The 11,191-nt window shown below is 38.0% G+C and overlaps 1 protein-coding gene across 1 annotated transcript in view; it reads left to right on the top strand.

Annotated features, from left to right (window-relative positions):
- Window positions 1-2,830, top strand: part of CWC22 (CWC22 spliceosome associated protein homolog) — a 68,898-nt gene extending 66,068 nt beyond the window's left edge. The window contains exon 20 of the mRNA XM_004701467.3: window positions 891-2,830. Coding sequence (XP_004701524.1) covers window positions 891-1,471 — 581 coding nt within the window. The 3' untranslated portion in view covers window positions 1,472-2,830. The remainder of the gene's footprint in view (window positions 1-890) is intronic.
- The last annotated feature ends 8,361 nt before the right edge of the window (window positions 2,831-11,191 follow it).

The raw sequence follows: 11,191 nt of genomic DNA, 5'->3' as shown, positions 1-11,191 counted from the left end.
AATTTAATAGAAGAAAGTATTCTTGCATTGAGGGAGTACTTGCGTGGAAGCCCAATGTCCTTCTGCTACCTTAATACTAAACCTATAAATATATGCACATAGATCTATTTCCCCATCCTCATATATAAATATATTTGCATATATACATGACTTTATCTATATTGTGGGCTTTTTTTATCCTCACAGTTAGTGCCTTTCTGGTAGCACAGACGAGCAGAGCTATAGTTTATTTGAAAAATACATGAAGCAGCCTAAAGTTCATGGAAATATGGAATCATAAGATAATTGAATTTTTTTACAAACTTTATGTATGCCCTCGTAGGGTAGATAAGGCTCTTGGATCCGTAAAGATTTATAACCTAAGAAATACATATAGAGTCGAAGCTGTCAGAATCAACTTGATGGCGGGAGGTTAATATTTTGTACAGTATGTGCATAGAGTTACACAGATGTAGTCATCTCATGTCCCCTACCTCTAGTAAGCTATGTTGCTAGTGGTATGATCATTAAATTGTGATTATATATAAGCTCTGATACCATATTTCATATGAAACAGGCACATGAACTAGAATTTCCATTTTTGATAACATTTGTAAGCGTATCATTCTAGTTATTTCCATTAAACATAAGTTTACAACATTTGCTATAGTTTTAAGTTTCTGTTCATTGTCTTGATTCTTAAGGATCACAATAGTACTTTAATAACAAATGCTGAAATATTAGATTCTTAAAAATCATGCATGTTATAAAGTATTTTGTTTTCCATCTTTCCATTCAGTCAGTGCGGCTTTGTATCCAGTTTGCCTGAGTTAGTTAGCCTATACTGTATTTACATGTGAATTGTTAAGAAAATAAGTTTAAAGTTCAACGATTTTGTTTTACATACACAGCTAAAAAGTTAAGAAAGAAGGTCCACGGGAAGACCAGACGTAAAGAAGTAGATAAGTTGATTAGGAAACAACAAACAAAAGATAGAAAAGATGAAGAAAGAAGATCAGAGCAAAGGCGCCAAGAATCCAGAGCTGAGAGAGACAGGAGATCAGAAAAACACAGAGATCCAAATATAAGAGAGACTGACTGGAGAGATGCCTCTGCAAAATACACGTCAGACAGAGACATTCCTTCCGAACGAAGTAGTTACGGAAGGACTGTGAGTGACAGAGACCAAGAAGTGCACGTGGGTTTGGAAAATAAGCATGGTGACCCCAAAAAGACGAGAGACGAGAGAAGACACTCGTTTTCTGAAAATGAGAAGCACAGGTCCCAAAATAAGGATAATGACCATTTTAGAAGAAAAGATAGATCCAAGTCAAGGGAAAAGACTAGCAAGCACTCGGGCTCTAGAAGTGATGAAAACAGGTATCAGAATGGTACTGAAAGGCGGTGGGAAAAATCTAGCAGCTACTCTGAACAATCCAGAGAATCAAAGAAAACTCGGCGAAGAGAAAAGTCCCCAACAAAGCAAAAATAATCCTACAATTAATACAAACTGAACATGCCTTACACACCCATTTGAAACAAAGTATTTTTTACACTGATTGACGAACTTTATAGAGAATTCTTGTATAAAGTTCTGGTTTGTATTTGTACACTTTAAAAATGTTTTCATTTAAACTTGTTTTATAATTGATGCATCACAAAACTGTCAAATAAATTTATTTAAAGGGAAAGGTTTTACCAGCGAGGGATGTAAACATTGCTTATATTTTGTGAATAAAATGATCAACTGCTCATTGAATCAGTGATTTTTTTTAAAAATATGACAAAATGCTTTTTTCTCAATTATGTTTCCAATTGTTTACAGAACTAGTATAATAAATTATTTGTGTGCTTTTTATTTGTAACTGAAGACCAAATAAACTAACCAATTCAGCTTAACATTGTTAACTTTGTTAATGAGATGTTAGTTATAAAAGAACCTGGTTATTTTTCTGTTTTGTTTTTGTTATACAATAGAGGGTATATTGCAAGTTTCATATTGTATCTTCAATGAAATATATGTGGAATTTTTTTTCATGAATGTGGTAGTAAAGCTAGGTATATATGTCAGTCTTTAAAATGATGCAGTGTTTAAAATTAGGATTTTTCTTAGTTACAGTTCCTTTCTGGACTGCTAGATAATGTTTAATTGAAATCTTGTGTGATTAGTGCTTTTTATCAGCCTTGAAGTTTCATCACTATTGGTGAATTAATGTGTACTTAATTTTTAATTTGGGTTGGTAGGTCATTGGAAAAGATATAGTCATGAAAAAAATGTGCACAGCCATAGTGAGAATTTGTTCTAATTTTTTATAAGAATTTTAGAGTTTTCATCACTGTAACTCAACAAGTAATATGTGACCATAATTATTATATTTGAAATAAAATATTACCTCTGTGATCTTAAATTTTCCTGACAGATACTTAACCTTACTAAATCAACTTTCTGTGTTTGTTCATTTTAAAAGTACATAAAATATATTTTAGTACAGAGTTCGAGACTAGGAAGATTACTGTCTTAATATTTGGCTCTAAAACATACTCTGACTCAAATGTGTTCTATTTTTGTTATTGTTTAAAATCTTACATACAATTTATAATAATGTCCATGAAAATAAGGAAACCTTATTCCCTCCCATTGAAAAATACCAATATGGCAGCTTGAAAAAATCTTACTAGTGTTTAACCCCCATGGTAGTTAAAAGATGGCTTCATTAGACAGGACTATCATAAACAGAGCATTGCACAGAATTCTAAGTTTAGAAAACTGGATTTAAAGAACTTAGGCTCTGAGCCCTAAAGGACACTGTTTTATTTTTGTACTGAACATTGATAAAGATCTTAAAAATGAGAGTGTGGCCTAGACATTTTTGTTTCTTTGAGTCACTAATTCATAATTTACCTTCTAAATGTAAAATGGGAAGCCCTTGTCATTCAGTACTGATCTGTATTGGGCCCTGTGCCTTGGCCTGTCCTAGGAGAGAGGATAATGAACACAGTAGCTCCTCCCCTCATATGGGGCTTATGATGGGCTGGAGAATAAACAAGGTCTAATGTGTTCATTGATGAGAAGCACTAAGAAGGAAAGAATTATATGGATTGGGTGTTACATATGAAGACCAAAGAATTTCTCTAAGAAAGTGCCTTTTAATAGTGAGCTGGAGTCATGTGGATTTCTTTGCAATAACAGGCCGAGGGAAGTCAATGGCATAGATCTCATCACTGGTAAGTCTTGACTGAGAATTCCTAATGTTTCCTTTTCTACTTAATTGTTTTTGTTTTTTCTCTCACTATTTTTTTTGCTCTGAAGAGCAATGAGCTTTCAAAGCATGAATATTTGAGTGTAAACTCATTAGAAAAAAATGAATGCTAGGTAATTATGGGGAACCAGACACTTGTGCCTTTGCAATGCATTTCTTATAGCATTAATAAGTTCATGTATACAGTGGATGAAGGTTTTGCACTTTCATCCTTTTAAGGCACAGATGTGAAATATTTCCTGTTTGTGGTTTCTAATTTCATTCTATTTTTAGGATTACCATTTTTAAATTGAGTGGAGTTCGGAATACTTTCCTTGAATTACTCATTATTTTTCAGTTTCTCAACTTCTCTTCCTCCAAGTTTCATTTTTCCATCTATCCTGGATGTGCAGTTGTGCAAACAGACAAAAGAACACTGCATTGTTTAAAATGAAGAAAGGTGGGAGTCAAGGTTGTATTGAAACAGAACAATGCTAGTCACGATGGATCCACACAGGGGCTTCAACAATGGGCTCTGCCTTGACAGCAAGTGAGGATGGCACAAGACCAGGCAGTGTTTTGTTCTGTTGCACCAGTTTCTTGATGGCATCCTGATAGCATGCCCAAAGTTAGTGAGGGGAAGACTCATCGTCTCACTTTTAAGGTGCACTTCCAAGACAGATTTTGTGTGCTATTGGCAGTCTATGGTATCTTCAGTATTCTTCTCCAAGACCATAATTCACATGCATCAATTCTTTAATCTTCCTTATTCATTGTCCAAATGTCACATGCATATGGGGTGATTGAAAATGCCATGGCTTGCTTGGATTAGGCAAACCTAATCCCTCAAAATAATATCCTTGCCTTTTAACCATATAAAGAGGTCTTGTGAGGTATATTTACCCAATGCAATGTGTCCTTTCATCTCTTGACTGCTGCTTCCGTGAGCATTGATTATGGGATAATCAAGACAATCCAAGCAAGACAAATCCTTTACAACTTCAGCTTTTTCTCCATTAATCTTGATGTTACCTATTGGTCCATTTGTGGAGATATTTGTTTTCTTAACACTAACGTGTGGTCCATATTGAAAGCTGTAATCCTTGATCTTTATCAGCATGCACTTCTAGTCCTCATGCCACCTGCACATCGCAGATTGCTCATCAACTTCCAATCCTGGTGCTACTTTGTTCATTATAGATCAGCTTCTCTGATTATTTGCTCAGCATGCAGTATGATAAAACCCTGATGCACACCTTTCTTGGGTTTGGGAAAGTTGAGGGACAGTGAAAAAGAGGAAGACCCTCAACAGCATGGATTGGCACAGTGGCTGCAACAATGAGCTCAAACGGTTTTGAGGATGGCATAGACCCATCCATCCAGTGTTCACTCTTGTACGTGGCATATGAATCAGAACCAACCTGACTACATCTGACAATCTTGGTAGTGTACTTCATGACCGTTCCCTTTTTATTGACATCAAAATCCATGTCACTTTTATAACTACTTTAAGTGTCATGCTTGCCATGTAGCTCATCTGATTTAGTATTGTCACTCTGGGGGTCTTGTCACCTCAGGAAAACTTACGATCTATTGGATTCACCCCTGTTTTATAATCACCCCTTCGTCCATTCATTTCTTTACTCTTCCATGGTCCTACGTTACTGGCAAAAGGTTCCATTCCAATTACACCCAGTCCTTCACCTACTACTAAGCAACTAATCGTTGGTAAGCATGGCTGGATTAAAACATACAGCCAGGTAAAGTAGTGTCATGGCTACACATCTTAAGTGAGGACTAAGTACTGGTCAGATTTACTACACTTTGTGAATATGCTTGCTTTACCGCTCTTTGAAATCTTAGCTGGTCAACCACCTGTATAAACTCATCTACCCTAAAAAGTATCACACAAACTTTGACTCAGTTCACAATAATGAATCCTTTTTAAAACTTTGTCATACTCATATTAAGTTTGTAAACAGTATTTATAAATAGACATCAGATGAGAACTCTGAAATTTATAGTAGCAAAACCGCTAACCTTGTCTGCATATGCGCCCACATTCAATCTCTTGTTGAATGGGTGCCTGTCCTTGCTTCTGTCAAAGATTGGTCATTCCACTTGTGCTTCAGATTCCATTTTTACCATCCCAGTGATTGCAGTCATCCACTCCCCTGCAATATTAGTAGTTGTTCTTTTTCATCCAATGAACCAGAAATATGTTCTAATGCAGTTATTTCTTACACTCCTTAAAACTTCTAGGATACAGTTGATTGCCATCTATCGCTTTACTGTTCTTTCAAAAGTTTTTGTTCAAGTTACTAGCGACCTCCATCTTGCCATATCCAAGTCATTCAAACTCTTGAAATAGTTTCATCTGAGATACTCTGGAACATCATGTTCTTAATTTTTTTAACCTCAGCAGCCATGCTCCTCATCTCATTTGCTTTAAGTTCTCCAAGTCTGAATCCGTGCTGGGCCCCTGTTCTCTGTGTGTAACCACTCGGGTATGTGGTTGTAAATACCATCTGTACACAAAAAATTTCGGAGTCTTTCTTCAACTGAAACTTCACCCCCATACTTCTAGACTTTGGTGTCTACAACTCCCTATTTGACATTTCCATAAGAGTGTGACATACTGCTACTGTCAATCTCCCATCACCAAAACAAAACCAAAAGAAGAAACACTGCACAAACCAGAAATAAAAGGTTATTAAAACCTGTTATTTCTATTACCACATGAAGTTGCCACAAGTCAAAATGATGACTCGATAGCAATGCACATTACCACCTGTGGTGGTTACATAATCGTCAGTTTGAGAGGATTAAGGGTGAAGGGGTGGATTTAGCTTGTCAGTCAGGTTGCAGCTTGATGACCTTATTTGGAGGCACTAAGGAGATAAATCTCTGGAAGCTGGCCACACACTCGCTGCAAGAAATTCCCGTTGACAAGACACATGGAGCTATGCTGGAGCTCTGGAGCCAGAGGACCCATGTGGAGACCCCTGCCAGTGCTGAGATTCCACTGCCACTGGATCCATAAGACCTTCCACCCACTGGCCTGTGATCTTCATGCATTGGACATCATTGCATGTGTTTCATGAGTCTGAAGAGGACCTTCTAGATTGGTATTAGACATATGGGCTAATATCAGACTTATGGACTTGATCTGGACTGGGATGTTTTCTCAATATTCAACTGCTCTGGTATATAATGCTCTTTCTTAAACACATATGAGCTTCCCTGGATTTGTTTCTCAAGTCTATCCAGACTAACACACCACTCTAATTAAAAAGCCCTGAATTACTGTACTAAAATTAGAACTGTTCCCATTTTCACTCTTGCTCCTCAATTATCTTCAAACAACATCTAAAATGGTCTTTAAAAAACAAATTCTCAGGATTTTTATATGTCCTCTAAAAATCCAACTTCATTCTACCTTTTCTTAACATTTTAAGCATGCATTTCTAGAATATGCCAAAAACCTCACTTTAGGTCTTGTGTATCATTCCCCCACACCCACCCACTCTTTATTCATTTAGGTCAGTGGTTCTCAACCTTCCTAATGCCTTGACCCTTTAATACAGTCCATTGTGTTGTGGTGACAAGCCCCCCCCCCAGCCATAAAATTATTTTCGTTGCTACTTCATAACTAATTTTGCTACTGTTATGAATTGGGTGACCCCTGTGAAAGGGTCATTCGGCCTCCAAAGGGGTCGCGACCCACAGGTTGAGAACCATTGATTTAGCTCTTAATTTAATCGACATCTTCTTAGAGGTGGCTCGCCAAAAGGGCTGCCCAGCCCATACAGTTATTTTCTATCATATTACCTCACTTATGTGTAGTAATTTTCAGGGTCAGATACTGTCTATTTTTTAGTTATTTGTGGACTGCACCACAAATTAGAAACTTTACTTGTTTTCTAGGTGTTTATCCATCACCTAGAACATAGTTGGTACTCAACAAATACTTATTGAATCGATGAAAAATGAATGATCAACTAATTTTCACAAAATAGTATGAGAATTGACATTGAGAGAGTCTGGAGTCCAGAGAAATTAAAGAAGGTCAAATTCGAAAAAGTTGTTAAGTAAGTGGGTCAGCTTTTAACTTGACCAGCTTCATACCAAAACATAGCTGGAGATGGATAAAAACTTGAGAATGAAGTATTTGATTCCTAGATTGCTACCTAACAGCTCTGTAACCTTAAAGTTACGTTGCTCTCTGACCTTCAAGTTGATCTTTTAAAATGTTTAGTGTGTTTATTTTATGCAGTTGTGATGATGATTAAATGAAGTACACCCACTTCTCTCTTTTGAAATATGGTTAAATTCCAAGGACCAGGTCATTATGCAAAAATTGGCATTATGAGAAAATGGAGGATGACCACATCACAAAATGGAAGGCGTTTGCATCATTACATACTGGTCAAAATACATCACATAACCACCAAGATGTATCATTACATAACTGCCAGACCACAGCATCCTGGCCCAAACAACTTGACAGCACAACCTTAATTATCATAAGGTTACACTCACATTACACCTCAATATATGTGACTGCCAGATGTTATGTCATCAGGGTGCAAAATAGATTTTTCAACTTTGCCATATATGCACAATGTTGGATAATATGATCATTGATAAATAAGAAGTATCTTCTGAGCCTTGGGGGCTGGTGGGTTACATGTTGAGTTGCTGTCTGCAAGGTCAACAGGTCAAAACCACCAGCTAATCTGCCAAAATGAGGCTTTTCTCCCACAGTTTCAGAAACCCATACTCTCTCCTATAGGGTCGCTATGAGTGGGAATCTACTGGATGACACTGGGTTTGTTTTTAGAGTGAGAGTAACATGTACCAAGAAGCCCAGGCTGCTAAACTACAAGGTCAGCAGTATAAAACCATCACAGCCCCAGGGTAGAAAGATGAGGCTTTCTTTTCCTGTGAAGGGTCATAGAGCCACTTCTGCAGGTCCTTATAGATTGTGAGTCAGAATTGACTTGATGGCAGTGAAATGTTTTTGTCAGTATGTACCAGGAAGTAAGAATTCAACAAATTTATTGTTTGTTAGCATGCAGTTAAAACTTGTGGAGCAAAATTAAAGCCCGTAGACTTGTTAATTAAGGTTTCTTCATCTTATTTGTAATAAAACTTGTAATTAAAACTAAATTGGTTTAAAATCGCTATGCATGCAAAATGGTTGACTTTTTCTGGAATCAACATGTTACGAAGAGAGTAATTTTCCTGGGTTTTTCTGCTGGCTTAGTACTTGCCCAGATGTGCACATCCTTTACACTTGAGCAGCTTGCTTCTGAAGCCCCTTACTTCACATTTCCTGAATGCATTGTTTGGGGAAGGAAAATAGTTTGGGTGTCTCTGATCATTTTGGGTGAAATTTTAATTCTTGCCTTTAATATTTCGTTACATTATTTGTTTGGGGTCTGCTAACATAATCGTTTTTCCTAGTTCATTTCTGCCTTATAACTTTCATGACACTTTTTTCCCAAGCCAATTCTCTTTTCAAAGTAGTCAAATACCCTTTCCGTCAGATCTTTCCAATTCTTTTGTTCCATCCCTGTGTATTCCAGGAAGTGCTCCATGCAAGCAAACTTTAAAAATCTCTGGTGCTTTAAGGAGCCCTGATGTCACCGGTATAAGTACTGGATTGCTACCCACAAGGCTGGCGGCTGAAACCCACCAGCCACTTAACAGAAAGATGAGGCTAGCTGCTTCCGTAAGGCTTCCTATAGATGTTCTCGGGAACCCTATGCAAAGTGTGAGTCAACGTGATGGCAGTGGATTTCTGATACTGGAGGTGAGCTTCCAGAGTGTGGTTCACAACCCTAATGGAAACCCCTCCAAAGAGCTTTGGAGATGGTCTACCACCCACTTCCAGTTGTGCTTATCAGACAACTCGTTTCCAATGTCCTTTAAAATACTACTCCATAGATACATTGGCAGCATGTTACATATCACAAACATTTATTTTTTGAAGTTCATCCAAAATGTATTTCAATTTTCTGGAAGTGAAAGAACAAGTCTCAACACTAAGGTCTCCCTGCCACTCAAAGTCTGTACTTTAGTCAGGAATCAGATTGTTGTGTTCACCTCAGTTAAACTGTAACCAAATAGAAGAATGTATACACCATATATACTCGTGTATAAGCTGAGTTTTTCAGCGCGTTTTTAATGCAGTTTTTGTGATAAAATTAGGTGCCTTGACTGATATTCGGGTCAGTTTATACTCGAGTATATACGGTATTCAGCTACCCCAAATCTCAGGGCAGCGGTTCTCAACCTGTGGGTCGTGACCCCTTTGGGAGGGTTGAATACCCCTTTCACAGGGGTCACCCGATTCATAGTAGTAGCAAAATTACAGTTATAAAGTAGCAACGAAAATAATTTTATGGTTGGGGGGGGTCACTACAACAAGAGGGACTGTATTAAAGGGTCGCTCCATTAGGAAGGCTGAGAACCACTGTCAGAGGGTTTATCTGTGTGTGTACACTGCAGAAAAGAGCACAAGTCTTTGTGGCTGAGAAAAAAAACATGTCCATGTATATTTTTACCATTTAATTTGAATATTGTGACTAAATATATATTTAAGTCTGATTAGATTTTTATCTCAACTTTACCACTTGGCTGTGTGTTGACTTTTGGATAAGTCTACTAACTGCTTAGCCTCTGTTATCTAAAATGGTCTCAAACGTGCCTCCCTGAGAACATGAGCTCTCTGGCAGATTTGGAATATCTAGGTACTGAGCGTGCATTATTACTCTGATTGTTTGCATGGTTATTATTGCCATTAAAGTTGACACTGCTACGTTGAGGCAAGAATGGTAAACTCAAAATATCTATGGGGGGCACCAGGAGGATACCACAAAGGGGAAAAATCTAACTGGTTACTGAATTAGAGGCATTTAAAGGCAGCAACAACTGAGCAGGCCCACTAATTGTGCCCACCAAAAAGCTGGCCTGAGGTTGGTGATCAGCCTGTTTTTCAAGAGAAAGGATCAAAGTTTTTATGTAGGTTTGGAATTTTGAATGTTAGTAGTAATATATTTTTAAGTTTAAAACTAGGCCAAACAAAAGATCCGTACCCTAACTAGCTTTAGAGTAGCTAGTTTTGACCCCAGTGTAGACCCTCAAAAGCTATCATTTTGAATTGACATTATTTCTCATACAAAGAAGGCCATCTTCTTAGTTTCTGCTCTTGTTAATAGTGGGAGGATAAAAACAGCAACAACAAAAACAATGCCAGAGAATTGATGCTGACTCATATCAGCACTACAGCACAGGATAGAACTGCACCTGCGAGTTTCGGGACTGTAACTCAATATGAGTGTAGAAATCACTGTCTTTCTCCCGCTGAGAGGCTGGTGTTGAACTACTAACGTTGCAGTTTCAGCCTGACTCATAACCAGTACGCCACCAGGGCTCCAGTGGAAGGACAGCCCCCTTACTTTCTTCAGAAAGTACTTACTTTAATTAGGAGGACTTTGCCAATTTCAATAATCCTTTCTAGCTACACCACTCTGAAGCTAATTAGGGTGTCATTCTTCATTGGCCTACTGAGATAAAGTTTTATTTTGCCAACCTGGTCAATAAACACATGTGGGGTTAATTGCAGGACACAGAGTTAAATTGCTCGGTGAGTCTCACCTTTCTAGTTCTCGGAGCTCTTGCTTTGTGATGGTCGGACCAGGGTGCAGCTGCCTTAGCCAGTTCCCTGCTTCAGCTGACAAGGCTAACTTCCTGCAAGACATCCCCAAGGAAAAGTCACATGGACCTACCCCAATGCAGCCCTGGGTACTGGAGTAGCCATGTGGAGACCCCTGCCAGCGCTGAGATGCTTACACGTTCAGTGATTCGGCTTTCCTCCTGCAGTTGGCATCATAGTGTGTGTTTTGTGAGATGGAGGAGGACTTTGTGGATTGGTGTCGGACATATGGGTTAATGTTGGATTTGTG

This window comes from Echinops telfairi, unplaced genomic scaffold, assembly GCF_000313985.2.
Source record: "Echinops telfairi isolate 266 unplaced genomic scaffold, ASM31398v2 ScPeMD7_3;HRSCAF=10, whole genome shotgun sequence".
NCBI lineage: Eukaryota > Metazoa > Chordata > Mammalia > Afrosoricida > Tenrecidae > Echinops > Echinops telfairi.
This window is presented reverse-complemented; position numbering and strand designations above follow the sequence as displayed.